At 40.7% G+C, this 16,172-nt stretch overlaps 1 protein-coding gene across 5 annotated transcripts in view; it reads left to right on the top strand.

Moving 5' to 3' along the window:
* The window catches only part of pax2a (paired box 2a), a 28,646-nt gene extending 13,026 nt beyond the window's left edge, over positions 1–15,620 (top strand). For all 5 annotated transcript variants that reach the window (XM_060924746.1, XM_060924745.1, XM_060924742.1 and 2 more), the window contains 5 exons: positions 881–1,056; positions 4,862–4,982; positions 13,046–13,147; positions 15,158–15,244; positions 15,544–15,620. In XM_060924746.1, coding sequence (XP_060780729.1) covers positions 881–1,056; positions 4,862–4,982; positions 13,046–13,147; positions 15,158–15,244; positions 15,544–15,620 — 563 coding nt within the window. The remainder of the gene's footprint in view (positions 1–880; positions 1,057–4,861; positions 4,983–13,045; positions 13,148–15,157; positions 15,245–15,543) is intronic.
* The last annotated feature ends 552 nt before the right edge of the window (positions 15,621–16,172 follow it).

The following is a 16,172-nucleotide window of genomic DNA, read 5'->3' as shown; positions in this document are numbered from 1 at the left end:
ATCATATATCACCACACTCACGCCGAGGAGAGAACATAATCTGCTGCAAATTTAGAATGACAGATTTGTAAGGGAGCTAAAGTCAGAGGCTGGGAGTTTGGGTGGCTACTGGCATGGCAAGCAGGTTAGCTGGAGATTTTCAGAAGCAAAACAAAGCAGTAGGAAAGCCAATAAGATGCTTTTAGTAAGGTGATAAGGTCAGAAGCCAAAGGGAAACTGCTCATTTGTTTATAGACAGTGTATTTGAAGGAAATGCATAAGCTAGAAGTCAAGCAGTGTAATTGTATTCAGGCTGTAGCTGGTCTCCCATTTTTTCCAGGGAAAAGCAATCTGAAAGTGAAAGCAGCATTACATTCTAAAGGAAATTGTGCCTTTAAATAATAGCACTCCATTTCCACCCGTCGCCGAATGAGAACTGTCCCCCTCCACCCGCTTATTGCTACAGCTCATACTAAAACACTTGGTCTTTCCAACATGTTTTCACTGAAGGTAATCCATCAATTACTGTAGACCTACCACATGATGATGATGGTGCTGATGCTGGACCAGGAAGGGGAGGTGAAGGTGGAAGAGAACAACTCTCTCTTTCTCTCCTCCCCTTTTTCCTTTCCCTCTCCTTCAATCTTAGACACTCATTCCCCTCTCCCCTTCCCCCATCATGCTGCCTTTCCACAGCTATTAGGATCTGTTTGAGGCCAGTGCTGACTGAATTTGAACTGATATACACCAATCATTCATCCCCGCTCTCACTGCTGGTGCTGAGAGATGCACTATCCCGAGCTGTGAGGAAGGGGGAAGGGGTTGGGGGCCTGCTCCAAGGAGAAATAGTGCCATAATGACTCCTACTAGCATGTGGCCTTGTCTCTCTCTTCTCTCATAGATGGCTCAGATGGCTCTGGCCCAAACAGTGATTCTCAGGGTAGTGTGGAGAGTTTACGAAAGCACCTGAGGGCTGATGCCTTCACTCAGCAGCAGCTGGAGGCTCTGGACCGGGTGTTTGAGCGGCCATCGTACCCCGACGTCTTCCCAACATCAGAGCACATCAAGCCAGAGCAGGTCAGTAGCAATACAGCTAACTGCTAAACATTTATAACCATGCCATATTTCAAATAAATTCATGAGCCCAAACAAAATATAAGCAATGCAATTTTGTATTAATTTGTAATCTAGCCTATTTACTACACGACCAGTCAATATGATAGTGAAAGGACCCAAAAGAGAATGCAAAAAAAAAAATTCTTTTTTTTAAATGATACTGTTGTCAGAGCTCTACATATTCATCAATAACCTGTACAGATCTGATGCTGATATCTTACTAACTTAGTGCAAATGTCTTCTTGAACTTTGAATCTTGTATTTCATGCCATGATGCATAATGTTGGCCAAAATGAACATAACTTTCATGTAACACAAGACAGTAAAATGTATCACTGATTCAATACCAACCCAATGTTTCAAGCCCATATCAGCTCCAGTACTGATACTGAGTATCACATTTCTGCATTCTTAATTTTACCAGCTAACTGATTTGAGCACTTGGATAATAAACTGATTAAGCTGATTTACAACCGATTACCACCCAACTGAGCACTCCATATAAAACTCGCCCTCATAATTCCTCTGCCAAATAAGTTGCTGAGTCTTTTACAGCGCTCTTGTTCACAGCATAAGCCTACTCAGGGAAACAGGTTCATGTTGACTGAATGCAAATATGATTACTTTAATACACTCGTTAATCCAAAATAACCCTGTAAAATTGATCAATTTATAAATACAAAATTTTACTCTTCTAATATTATCACTTATTTTTTCATCAAATGTTTTTAACAAACGTAAATACTGAAGTTAACATCCATGTATAAATTTATTTCTAAATCAAAATGTCTTATTTGATAAGAAGATTTTACTTCAAATTTAACTGTTTCCTCAAACAAGTAGTTATCATTTAAAAGCACCTCAGCCTTTTTTTAATGAACTTTAAAGGAACAGTCCACCGTACTTCCATAATGAAATATGCTCTTATCTGAATTGAGACGAGCTGCTCCGTACCTCTCCGAGCTTTGCGCGACCTCCCAGTCAGTCAGACGCAGTCAGACACGCTGTCACTCCTGTTAGCAATGTAGCTAGGCTCAGCATGGCCAATGGTATTTTTTGGGGCTGTAGTTAGATGTAACCAAACTCTTCCACATTTTTCCTGTTTACATAGGTTTATATGACCAGTGACATGAAACAAGTTCAGTTAAAAAATTGAAACGTTGCGATTTTCTATGCTATAGAAAGTCCGCACTATAATGACAGGCGTACTAACACCTTCTGTGCGCTTCGGCAGCGCACTGATATCTGAGCTCCGTATCAATGCGCTGCCGAAGCACGCAGAAGGTGTTAGTACGCCTGTCATTATAGTGCGGACTTTCCATAGCATAGAAAATCGCTACGTTTCAATTGTGTAACTGAACTTGTTTCATATCACTGGTCATATAAACCTATGTAAACAGGAAAAACGCGGAAGAGTTTGGTCGCATCTAACTACAGCCCCAAAAAATACCATTGGCCATGCTGAGCCTAGCTACATTGCTAACAGGAGTGACAGCGCGTCTGACTGCGTCTGACTGACTGGGAGGTCGCGCAAAGCTCGGACAGGTACGGAGCAGCTCGTCTCAATTCAGATAAGAGTATATTTCATTATGGAAGTACGGTGGACTGTTCCTTTAAGAATAACCTCCTGAGTAAATGGCCCATTTAAAACTGTTTTGATTTGTTTAACATTGTTCTTGGTCACTGCATGATACTATAACCGTGATTTCAATATTGGAATACAGTAACAATAAAGAAAGCACTTTTATGAGTGGCAACTTTTGACATATGTTACATTTTAAAACATTTTGCTCACATTTTTACATAAAAGCACAAAAGTACTATCTTTAAATAAATAAATAAATCTCTTGTAATTTCACATTTTAGTTGTATTTTCGGTGCATATTAAATGTATATGACTTTTACAAGCTTTAGTAGATTAAGCTCAAGTACAGACAGAAATACAGTCTAAGCCTGGCCAAAATAACACAAGGGTCAAATCCTTTTGTATCCTTTTATATGCAGCCATCTTAGGCTTAACCTTTATTTACTTTCAATAGACTATTAAACAACAAGCGACGATTAATTTTTACCTTGCAACACACCAAGTGGATGCCTATAAAGCAAATGCAGTGGCCTTAATTGAGTTCATTTTAATTTCTCTCCAATCGGGGTGAATTACACTGGTGATAAATCAGGGGGACAGCCCTCACCCATAGTACTGGGTCTAATTTGCAGCTAATTACAAAACTGATTTCTATTGGAAGATCAATACCAAAACGAATTGAAAATGACTTGCAGTCTTAAAAAGAACCCCAAAAAGGTATTAAAAAAATAGCAAAGAAAGAGGTGTGAGCAAAAAAACAGTGCCTGGTACAGTGCAGAAAAATCCCTTTTAATTCAGTATAACATTAATCAGACCACATTCCCTTTTATTGGTCTCTTTCTGGTCTTCTTTTTAACTCTTGAAAAGGCGACGCTATTAGCCAATGTCTGGGGTCTGAAGCAAGGCATTAAAAAGCCATTTTGGAAATGCTGAAGTCAATGGATTCACCCCTCCTACACTTCTGCCAGCCATTTGGTCATCCTTTTCAGATAGCTCTTCAGTTGCCCCACGCCCAACCTGCTCCTATCTGCATGATAAAATGGCCGTTGTGCATCTGAGGCCAGGCCGAATAGAGAGGAACATCCGCCACTGGCCCAGTGAACAGTTGTATCAGACAATTAGAGTTTATCTGGGATAGAGACAGACAAGACTGGGGTCATGGCATTCCCCTTTGGGACGCAGTCCCATTGAGATGCACAGATGCACGAACACATTCACACACAGACACACACATGCACAAACACACACCCAGAACACAAGATGAACACAGGAGCCGGAAGTCTCATTTCATTGTCAGAGGGATTTGATAAAAGCATTGTGGTGTAAAGCATGCAGTCAGGCTGCTCATAAAGAGCTTTTTTTTTTTAGATGTTTCATAATGACATAGCTTATATTATATTGTCGTAACCAATCTAAATTTCTTTTAAGAATCTGGGTCTTCCATAAAAATGACCATCCTGACAAAAAAAAAATTAAAAACACTACAATTGTTTAAAGATTGACTTAATGATCAAACAATGCATATACAAATCTCTGTAGAGATTATTGTTTCCATAAACACAATTCAGCAAATATAGCATGCATGTATTGTGCTCTCAAAATTATACAAATCTTTTGAATTGTTCTCACTTACATGTCTGTGTGTCATCATTTCTTATGCCAAAGACAACAATTACAAACGGTTGGTTGTGGCTCTAGAAACGGGGCCACATGTTGGTAATCTAACAAAGCTCTTCCCTTGGCTGGTCATGGGGATGGCTGCAGTCAAGCACAAAGAGGCAGCTGACAGCCCTGCCTTTCAAGCTTCTCCAAATCCTACTCTCAGCCCTGCTCAAAAACCTAATGTATGCACTCTCCATGCACATGGCCTCCCACCAAAATACACACACAGGCCTTTACAGTCTCATTTCCTCTCCATGAGTAGGCGGCAGATACTACAGAATTTCAGTATCACTATATTTCAGATGCTCATTTATAAAACTTGTCACTAGAGCAGTAGATGTTTCCAGTGTCTTCTCTGATGGCGCATTTCGTTTTTATAATAGTGTGGAAATTGCCAGACTAAATATTGTGACTGGCAGCTCAGAAGCTTTGTCAGTTTTACAATTGAACACCTCTTGTAAAAAATTTAAGAAGTTAGCTTTGCTGTACACCTGTTTAAAATGTACCCTCATTTGGCAGGCTAACGAATACTCCTTACCAGCACTGAACCCAGGACTGGACGAGGTCAAGCCCAGCCTATCCACCAGCGCCAGCTCCGAACTGGGCTCCAGCGTTTCCCAGAGCTACCCAGTAGTGACAGGTAAGATAGCTGGGTTACCTGCCCTAAAGCTGGCACATGGGCTTACATTCATTTTCTGACTTTTCTGAGATGCATTGAGTGGTAAGGTGAGCTTTACGAGTTGAGCTTGGGCTCTGTGAATCTGGTGTTCCTATCTAAAGTAGTCAGATTAGTGTGACCTGCTCTGACTGACAGTGTGAAAGAATACCTCTCACTGCAGACAGCTGATGTTACGTGCATTACAGAGTGGGAATATTCGATTTGATAATTGAGTGCTGACTGACAGTGTCAAGTACCGTACGTCACCATGCAGTAACTGGCATCTACCTTTTCTTTCTGAGGAACGGAGGATGAAAACAATGAGCAATCCTGTGAAAATATGCCTTTGTAAGGAAGATTCTCTTTGGCCTGTACTGAAGATTCCTGGTTAGGAACAGGACTTTTGTTTTGCTCTACAATGCTGCAACAATATCCCCCCCCCCCCCCCCCCCCCATCCTCCCTCTTGTCTTCCGGTATATAGTGGTTAATGTCAGGCCAACTAATTGAAATATTGTTTCATTGTAGCTGCTGTTATTACCTCAGAGAAGGTTAAGTTTACTGATAGCCAACTGTCATGCTGAGATTAATATGCTGAGCTTTTAATAAAATTCACATAATTATGCAGGAGCCATCAAAGCCAATGTGTTCTGTGTGGGCGTAGGACAGGATGATTGAAAATAGCTGTGCCCCTTCTCAAATGATAGCTGGCCAGGGTTATGTGAAAAGAAAGGGCTTTTTGCGTCTCGGTAATATGTGGGAGGTAGGATTCCCTCCAGAAAGTTGGGCCCCTGGAGAAGAAAGGTGTGTTTTTGTCCTTTGTATGAAAGCAGTCTCGGTCTGGGAAGCACCCTCATGGCAGGTGGCCTTTCTTGCACCTGGGATGTGACTCTGCAGGGGGTCTCGGGGCAGACCACCTTACACTTCACCAAACAAACCCCTCCTCATACGTGCTTCTTCATAATTAATAATGACAAAAGTATATGATTACCTGCATTCAGTGTGTTGCAGTGTTTTTGTTTTTTTATACAGTAAGAAAGGATGAATAAGTGCTGCCAGAATTTAAAACTGTTGTGTGTATTCTCTGATATGAAATAATATTGTAGTTATTTTCACCACTAGGCACAAACATCTTCACTGGAAAGACTTGAGCATTAAGTGTTGCGTGTGGTATTTTAAATGACTTTTGGCAGTAATAACTCAATTTATAATGCAGTGCTGAGCAAGTAATGTAGGGTTATATGCAATAACTGGATGTTCTAGCATGTGATAAACTCTGGAAATGCACATAAGGACTAAGTTAAAAGAGGTGCTAAATTATCCTCTGCATTTACACTGAGAGCCAATTTAGAATAAATGACTCCCTGCCATTGGATAGAGCTGCAGATTATGGCCATTCCCTGCAATGTTTTCCTGAGCTAATTAAAATTCACGCTGTCATTGATCATGTTGATTTTATGTCATGAGATTTGCATAATCTATTAAAGATGAATGATTAATGAACTCTTCATTACAAAACAGGAATTGGAATTTTAAGAGCGCGAGACGTAGAAGACACGGCTCTTTTCTGTTTGCTGTTTATCCTATTACTACAAGGAATTAGCATTGCTGTTGTGTGTCTGAAAAAGCCAAGATGCCTTGTTAGGTAGCTGAATTAATTCTTTGTAACATCAAACTTTTAGAAACAGTGCGATATCTGTTTTCTACAGCAGTTTCAGTAACATGTGCATTAATGTTTTAGTGAAAGTACATAGATCACACAGTGAAAATAGTGATAGGTATAAACACATATATAATAATTAAATAATGACAGATAATCTTGAAATGTACTTAGTCACAGAAAATGTTCACTTCTCTGAACTGAGATAAGCCTTTAAATACCAGTTTAATAAAATCCCAATTATTATGAGGTAAAATATACTGCTTTGTGATGTTTTTGTTCTGCTTTCTTATCAGTGCCCAAGAAGCTTACCTATGAGTCAGTCTCATTCCAATACTCATGCATTAACAGTAAGGGGGGAAAAAACAAAGGAATGATTTATTCCAAGTTTGGAAAAAGAACTTGGATGCTTTCCAGATATGACTTGTCTTTTATAAAGGCCGTTTTGCACATACCTCTGGAATGAATAGCCAGTGCACATTCTTAAGCGCCCTCCCTGCAGAGGCATATAATGGAAGTCTTCCTGGTGCCAGTGGGATGGCACCGAATAAATGGGCACCCCTCTGACCCACTGAAAACCTGAGCAGGTGCTGAAGGGATCTCCCTTGTTCCAAATCTCTTCAGAGAGATGGTAGGAGGAGGAGGTGGGGGTGAGGGCTGTGCCTGAAAGCAACAGAGCTCCATGTCTAGAGGCTCTGTTAAAAAAAAAAATAAAAAAAAACCCTAAGGAAAGAAAGAAAAAGCATGGGGTAGGAGAAGGAGAAGTTAGAAGAAAAAGCAGCATACGCAGGCTGAGAGAAAGAAAAGGCTGCTTTGTGTTGGCCTGTGCTGCTGATGAGCTTCGGCTGAAATATATCCGCCAGAGAGCCATTTTTTAAGTGTGGCTTGGTATTCTCCAGTGAGCAGCAAACAACAGGCAGCCAGCTAGGCTCAGGCGCCTCATGTGTGGCCCTGTGACAAACTACCTGTGTCTCGGCTCAGCACAGCCCCGCCAGGCCCAGCTGCCCAAATTAATGCTTATTTCATCCTTACAGTGGCATACTAACCTTTGAGCACACATTTGATAACCAATGACTTTTACCACAGGACTGGAAGTCAGCTTTAATTGACCTTTCCGTAACATTCTGTCACTTTTAGTTCATTAAGGTGTTTTAATTTTTTTAGTGGGTCTGTGATAAATTCATAGCTCCTTAACATTTAAAATTGAGGTCAATTATTTAAAGTAGTCCCATACAGGGCATACTGCCGCCTCACGTGGTCCTGGGATAGGCCCCGGATCCACAGTGACCCTGAACATGGCAAAGCGGATACTAAAGATGAATGAATGAATGAATTTTAGCTGTTGTTATTGTTGTTGGGTGGCACGGTGGTGTAGTGGTTAGCGCTGTCGCCTCACAGCAAGAAGGTCCGGGTTCGAGCCCTGTGGCCGGCGAGGGCCTTTCTGTGCAGAGTTTGCATGTTCTCCCCGTGTCTACATGGGTTTCCTCCGGGTGCTCCAGTTTCCCCCACAGTCCAAAGACATGCAGGTTAAGTTAACTGGTGACTCTAAATTGACCGTAGGTGTGAATGTGAGTGTGAATGGTTGTCTGTGTCTATGTATCAGCCCTGTGATGACCTGGCGACTTGTCCAGGGTATACCCCGCCTTTCGCCCGTAGTCAGCTGGGATAGGCTCCAGCTTGCCTGCGACCCTGTAGAACAGGATAAAGCGGCTAGAGATGATGAGATGAGATGAGGTTATAGTTGTTGCAAACATGAAGGTGTCCCTGTCACAAAATGTAAAATATTGAATCCCCTAAAGATTCCTGTGCAGGTGCTGTTAAAAAAAGAAAAGAAAAGAAAGGAAAAGAAAAGTTATTCCCTGCCCCTCCCATCATGATCTGCACCCATGTGAAACCATACAACGGGGAGAGACAGACATAGAAAACTCTATAGCTGGAGCTGAAGTGATGTGTTTTGCTGAGAGAGAGCCTCAGCATAGACCTGTGTTTATCTCCCATCTCAGTAATCAGGAGGCTGACAGCCTTCCCCTTTGCAGGCCTCGCTCGTCCACAGGACAATAAGCAACAGCACTTCTGATTAGTTTCAAAGTTCACTGATCTCGAACACTAAGCCTGGGTCAGTGTAGCTCGGTGCCCTTGTTTGTCTGCCAACAGAAGAACACAGTGTATGAAAACAGGACGTCTAATTCCCCTCAAAGCTTTTCTTTCCCTCTTGTTTATTGGCCTCTAAGGTTTTCGTCTTGAAAGTCAAGCTTTATGACCAACATCACATTCCGTAAAATATAGTCATCAGAGCTGTTCGTTTTTATGCCTCCTCTTAACCCTTTTTGTGTGAATGGCAGCAAATTTTTACATTCTCTGATAGGTTCTGTAGTAAAAAAAAAAAAAAAGCGATGTTTATTATTCAGGTACTATATGCAGATGTTACTGTTACATTAGATCCACTCAAAAGAAGAAAATCTGCCATTGATTTGTGTGGGAAAGAGGCCAGTTAAGTTGCTTATTTCCTAGCATTAGGTCTAAAAGGGTTATCAGGGTTGCATCTGACATAAAGGAGACTTTATCTTAATGAGGGATTCTGTGCACACAGCTTGGTTGTAAAACAACAATAGTTGGGAAGCAGCTAATGAGGCTATCATGGAGCTGTGAGAGCCCTCCCAACAGGCCAGGCCAATATAGAGGAGGTTAAAGAAGATGAGTAAGAGAGAGAGAGAGAGAATGAATTGTTTGTTGCAGGAGCAAATCCACCATGGTGCATGTGAAAGATTAAGTCTCATCAAACAGAAGGTATTAATTTTGATGTTGCGAATGGAAGTATTTGTTATGATTTGTAGAAGCCTTTTTAATGTGCCTATACTATTTTCCTACAACTAAACCACAGGGAAATATCCCTGATATTTGCGTCTGACTGACCTAGGAGGATTGCTGTTGGTTGTTGACGATGTTTTAGAGCTACAGTATACACAGGAACCTCAAATTTGTCCTACAAAAACTGCTTTCCAATAACGTGAATGTCAATTACAACTCATTTGTCAAAATTTGTTCTAAAATAATTCTTGCTGCATAGATTTATTGCAAGGTTTTGGCTTTACAAAATTAAATAAATTATGTGCATTTGCTATTGCAAACAAATACATACATACATACATACATACATACATACATACATACATACATACATACATACATACATACATACATACCATATCTGTACTGGAAACAGGAGTTATCTCTAACCAGACACTTTGCATTGGACTCAAAGAAAAAGCCCAAGGGTTTTGGCTGAGAAAGATGCATCGGCTGCTTTAAAGTAAAGAAAGCTCTTTACGCTCTGGGATTTACATTCACAAGGTGTAAGAGATGACCACATTAGATTCCATTCTGTTCACAATGTGTGTTCAGGGTATCGGCAGGGTGATCATGTGTGATCAGTCACCCCTACAAAGTGTTACGGTCAACTGTGTCTTATACAGCTGTGTATCCTTTGCATGCTAACTCCCCACACACACACACACACACACTGCAAAAAAAAGATATCTTAGCAAGTGAAAATATCTTGAAAATAGTTGAAACGATCTAGCATTTCCTATTAGAAGAATACAAGACACCAATTCTGAGATTATTAAACCTAGTTCTAGATTGCAACCAACTTATTCTAAGATGTCTTCTCAAGTAAAAATATCAGTCCATGCAGAAAGATAATTTCACTAGTATTAAGTAATTTTCTCCTCAAATTCAGTTTTCAGTTTTTTGCAGTGCACACACATGCACACACATACATACACAAAACATAATGCAATCATAGTGAATCATAAATTGCTTCACATTTTGTCACAGATATTATTATTATTATTATTATTATTATTATTATTAGGCTTACTAAATGCTTATTTATTTATTTATTTATTTATTTATCCCCCCTTAGCAATTTCAGTGAGCCTTCAAGTTTTCCAATTTGGCCATCTACAAGCAGGAATGCTAAAGATATTTTAAACTGCGAAGTATTGCATTACACATTATCATCAGAGTCAAACAACTCCCATCAATCATCTTTTATTTTGTTGGTTTTGATTGAGCGCTCCCATTCTCATCATCAGTCATTCATCTTTTTTTTTTTTTTGTGCATGGGTGTGCCTGTGCATTGTCTGATTGTGTGTGTGGCTTTTGTTTTGTTTCTTCACCCTGGCAGAATCCCATTCCTCCACGGTGTGTGTTAAGCAAGAGCCGCACGAGGCTTCGCTGGCTCCTTTCACCCCCTCTTCACTTGCAGCCTCGGGGCTAGCGGAACTGTTGCCCTTCCAGCCCGGTGTGTCAGTAGATGCCTCTACCCCCTGCTACGGTGCCTATGGCCACCATGGCCCCAGCTACGGCCAGTACGCAAGCCAGCCTATTATAGCAGGTACAACCCCATGGGAGAGAGAGAGAGAGAAAGGGAGAGAAAAAAAACATTGTATCCTGCGCTGGTTGGGGGGGGAGACAGCTACTGTCCTGCTCTAGCCCAGAGCTACGAGCTACCATAAAATATAAATGGTTTTATCTAATGTATTTTTTTATGCTGGGAAAGTCTAAAGATAGACATTCACATCTTGCTTCAGATTATCTACAGTAACAATTCTGGTATATTCCTTTGTGTGTGTGTGTGTGTGTGTGTGTGTGTGTGTGTGTGTGTGTGTGTGTGTGAGATAGGAGAGAGAGAGAGAGAGAGAGAGAGAGAGAGAGAGAGAGAGAGACTGTATATGTGTCTAAATTATCACATTTCAATTACCTTTCATGCTCATTATCTTCAAAATAATTTTTTTTATTAAAAAAAGCACAAAAACCATTTTTAATTACTTTTCTGAATATTTTCAGATTCTTATGGAAGGACTCACTGTAGGTTAAAACTAATCAAGAAATTAAAAAAAATCTTTTACAGAATACAACAATAAAAATGATATTTATAAAAATAGAAATAATCAAAAACAACAACAGTCAGACAGTGCTAAAAAGAGAGCGCTGATGATCATTAGGTTCATTTCACTACATTTGCTTCACTGTGAAAGCTTCTCCTGTGTATCCTGATCATTATTGTAATTACAATGCTCTGATTAGGATTTGCTCACAGGATCTTTAAATTTGTAGCTGATTTGTTTTGCGTTCAACCCAGACAACTGTGATTATTTGTGTCTGTCGGTGTCACTCTATAAGGTTTAAATCATGCTCATTTTAGACATGTCTATTTTTTTGTTTGTTTAATTAATTAATTTATTTTTTTACAAATGCCATCTATTTTTTTAATAATTAGTATTATTTATGTAGTAGCAGTTTTTAAAGGCTACTGTGCTACAGTATCATTAACCAACCTAGTCTCACACTTGTAAATTCATAACTCAATATTTATGGTTATAACACTTCATCTTTATTCACATTAGATAGAACGAAATCCAATCACTTCATCATTTGAATGAACTTTTTTTTCATGAGGTCGGGTTCTATTAGTGCTTTTCTAAAATGCAAACTGTGAGTATTTTTTTACTTTAGACTCTTGTCTCATTACTGCAAAATCTAAGGGAATGTGTTGCTACATAACTATCATTGACCCTCATGCTAACAAAGACAGAGGCCCTCTAAAGGTCTGCATGTCCCACAACCATTTTGTCTGCCAGGAGAGCTGGCCATAACCCCCAATTACAATGCTGAAAGTGGAGGCCAAGTGCATTTCTAGTCCTCAGCTGTCCTTCGGTATGGGCTCTGACAAATAACAGCGCTCAGTTCTGTTCATCCATGTCACTTCAGCATGAGTAAAAACTGGCTGTCAGTGTTGCTCTGTGAAAGTGTGAACTTGAAGGCTCAAATGATCTAGGAAGAATCAAAAGCTGTGCATGTGCTATTGTGTTCTGCTGTGTAAACAGTTTTTGAATGGTAAAATGGCCATAAGATAACTTTTGACGACAGCATGGTTTATGAGTAATGAGTTTCAGACCGTACAGTCTTCTTGTTTGTCTTTCTAATCATCTGTGGCTGGGTTGTTGGCACTGTCTTTGATAAGTGATGAGATTTAGATCATGGCATTATTGGTGATTAGCAATACTGGCATTGTGTAAAAGAACGAGAAATGCTATGGCATTTATTATTATTATTATTATTATTATTATTATTACAGTTATTGTGCTTAAGGTCACATATCTTGTCAGTGTGTTACTTTATCACTCTTTAATGCTTAGGGCATTTTTCCAGTTTATTTTATGCACCATAAACTTTACTGTGAATACTATGCAGTCCACACAACCCCATACCTTACCCCAAGCCTATATCAGCCAGCAATTGTATTTTGCTTGTAAAGTACACAAAAATATATCTCGCTTGGTCTCAGAACTGCTCTTACATTCTTCATCACTTTCGTTTCAGGTCGAGACATGGCCAGCACGACACTCCCAGGTTACCCCCCTCACGTCCCCCCCACTGGGCAAGGCAGCTACCCCACCTCAACACTTGCTGGAATGGTTCCTGGTAAGTCATATTACTGGTTTTATGAGGCTGTTAAGTTTAAGTGAGCTCATAATATTTTCAGTCAGTAGTCCTCACCAATTGACTATCTTCAGCAAACCCGAGTTAATTCCAAACCAATATAAAGTTCTTAAAGAAATGTTTGACAGCCTTACTTTTAATATTCTGCTGATGCTGAGAACTAAACTAAAACGTGTCAGGTAAAAATCATACTGCATGCTTTTATTAATAGAATAATGCTAACAATGGTAAGAATAGTGTGACTAAGGAGGGCTAGCCATGTAGCGAGTAACAACAGTAAGGACAGGTAATTGACCTGTAAGCAAGCATCAGGCTGCTTATTGGATGCACAAGAGCAAATTAGCACTACTCAATAACAATCAAGGCACAGGATATAGGACAGTTCCTCTCAGTTCCACACGGGTTCCAATGCTCATTACCCGCCTGCCCCACCCCACAGTATTCTCACGGACCATCGATAAACAGGGCTCTCTTGCCCCAGCCTCTGGTGCTGCAGAGCGTATCTCTTTCCCCCTCTACTTAACCTGCAGTTCAGGTTCACAGCAAACAGTTAAGGGTCACAAAACAGCGGGCAGGAAGGCCTGTAAATATTTAAATCACTATCTCTCTCAGGGACCCAGCTTGAGTTTCACTGCCAGCCACCAGGACAGGATGCAATCTGGCAACAGAGTGGTGCCCTCTCCCCAAACAGCACACACAAACACACATACATACAAACATACACATACCACACCATCCATTCTTTACAGTCCAAGGCCAGACAGAGCTCAGCTACAGATCCCCTAAAAAACGCATCGTATCCACACTTTATCCTGAGTGTAGAAATAAGACCAGCTGAAAATCTGTCTCACAGCATCTGCAAAGACATCTGCACCAAGAACGAAACATTAAAAGACAAATATTTTACAACAAACACAAAAGGATTCTTGCTACAGTCACTCTTGAGTGCTTCAGACAGATTCAGTCTCAGCGGCATTGCCCAGTCTGCAAACATGAATACATTTTGCAGGAGAAATTTAATTCACTGATAGAATTCATTTGTTGGACAAACATATCTTTATAGGTACATCAGATACGTCTTCATCATAGATTCATTTTCACTCGTCTCTCTCTCTCACACACACACACACACACACACACACACACACACACACACACACACACACACACACACACACACACACAGAAATCCTCTTAAATCCAGGAGCCATGGGTTTAATGTGCACTCCTATTTACCTGCTCCCAGAACAACTAAGATTTAGTGACAGACCCCAAAACACTGTTAAAGCAAAAACCATTCCTCACCAGCTTCATATAAACCCCAGCCTTTATTGTCTCATAAAAGAAAGAAACGTGGGGACCAACAGCATTGCTCACTGACACACTCATGACTGCTCTCCAAAAATCTGGGCTATATAAAGAGAATGGATGTGAACAAAAATGAGTCCATTGGGGGTCTTTTGGAAGTCAAAGTTTGTCAAATGCTGGAGAAGAACAGCAATTAAAGAAAGAAGCATCAACATATTGAAGATGAAAGAATGAGGAAAGCCTAAAATCCATCTATCCATCACCGCTTATCCTGTACAGGGTCGTGGGCAAGCTGGAGCCTATCCCAGCCGACTATGGGCAAGAGGTGGGGTACACCCTGGACAAGTCGCCAGGTCATCGCAGGGCTGACACATAGAGACAAACAACCATTCATATTCACACCTACGGTCAATTTAGTGCCACCAATTAGCCTAACCTGCATGTCTTTGGACTGTGGGGGAAACCGGAGCACCCAGAGGAAACCCACACAGTCACGGGGAGAACATGCAGACTCCACACAGAAAGGCCCTCGTCGGCCACTGGGCTCAAACCCAGAACCTTCTTGCTGTGAGGCGACAGTGCTAACCACTACACCACCGTGCCACCCGCAATGATGGGGGCAAAATATCTGGTGCAGTTGATCAGATCTGCATATCTTAGACTGTGATTTGTTTTGTTTTTTAGGAAGTGATTTTTCAGGAAACCCCTACTCCCATCCACAATACACAACCTACAATGAAGCTTGGAGGTTCAGCAACCCTGCACTATTAAGTGAGTATGAACACTACTTGTCTTGTATGGAATTGGGGGTTTCAAAGTGGGTTTGATTATTTAATAATTTAAGTAAATGTCATCTTGAGTACATTTGAATTCACAGATTAGCATCGAGTTTGTAACTGAAGTTAGTAAGTTATTAGCTTGGCTCTAAAGCCATTCCTCCAAGTGTCAGTGCCCTGCATGACCATAGCTGATTTTGATTAGAAGTGAGACTGTGTTTTCTCCTGCTTCAGAGCGGGCCTGTACATTGCATTGGATGTTTTCAAACGGTCCGCTCTTCTGTTAACTTCCAGGTTCCCCTTATTATTATAGTGCCGCGTCCCGGGGCTCGGCCCCTCCCACTGCTGCCACTGCCTATGACCGCCACTAGTTACCATGGCAACCACGTCACTCTGCAGCAACATAACCATGACCCACGTATCGCACCAGTGTGAACAGTGTTACGATCCAACGTGGCCATTCAGCGTGGCTCCACCATCTTCAGTTTTGCGGGGTCAGACTGAGATTAGGAGGGTCAAGCAGCCGTGAATTTTCCCTCCTGCATTTCTTCGACACCCCCCACACACACTTCAATCATTGATGTCTGAGCCCCTGTTTTTCAACTAGCTGAACAATGACTGTAAAATTTCCGTAAAGACTCTGAAAGATTATACAAAATCTATATATATTATAAAATATAAAACAAGACAAACCGTGTGAAAAATACAAAGTTAACACATGATTTTTTGTTTTGTTTTGTTCTGTTTCTTTCTTTCTGGTTTCATCAATCATTACATTCCTTTACATACTGTACGTAGTACCATCAAGCAAGGATTATAAAAGGCAATTTGGGATTGTCCTTTGCTAGCGTTTAAACCTCTCATGGATAGATCAGTTATGTAAGAGGTGCAGTTATAGGAAAGAAGAACACTGCAGCGGAAAG

The sequence above is a fragment of the Neoarius graeffei genome, chromosome 7 (assembly GCF_027579695.1).
Source record: "Neoarius graeffei isolate fNeoGra1 chromosome 7, fNeoGra1.pri, whole genome shotgun sequence".
Lineage (NCBI taxonomy): Eukaryota > Metazoa > Chordata > Actinopteri > Siluriformes > Ariidae > Neoarius > Neoarius graeffei.
The sequence above is the reverse complement of the archived record's forward strand: the minus strand, read 5'-3'. Positions and strand labels throughout refer to the sequence as shown.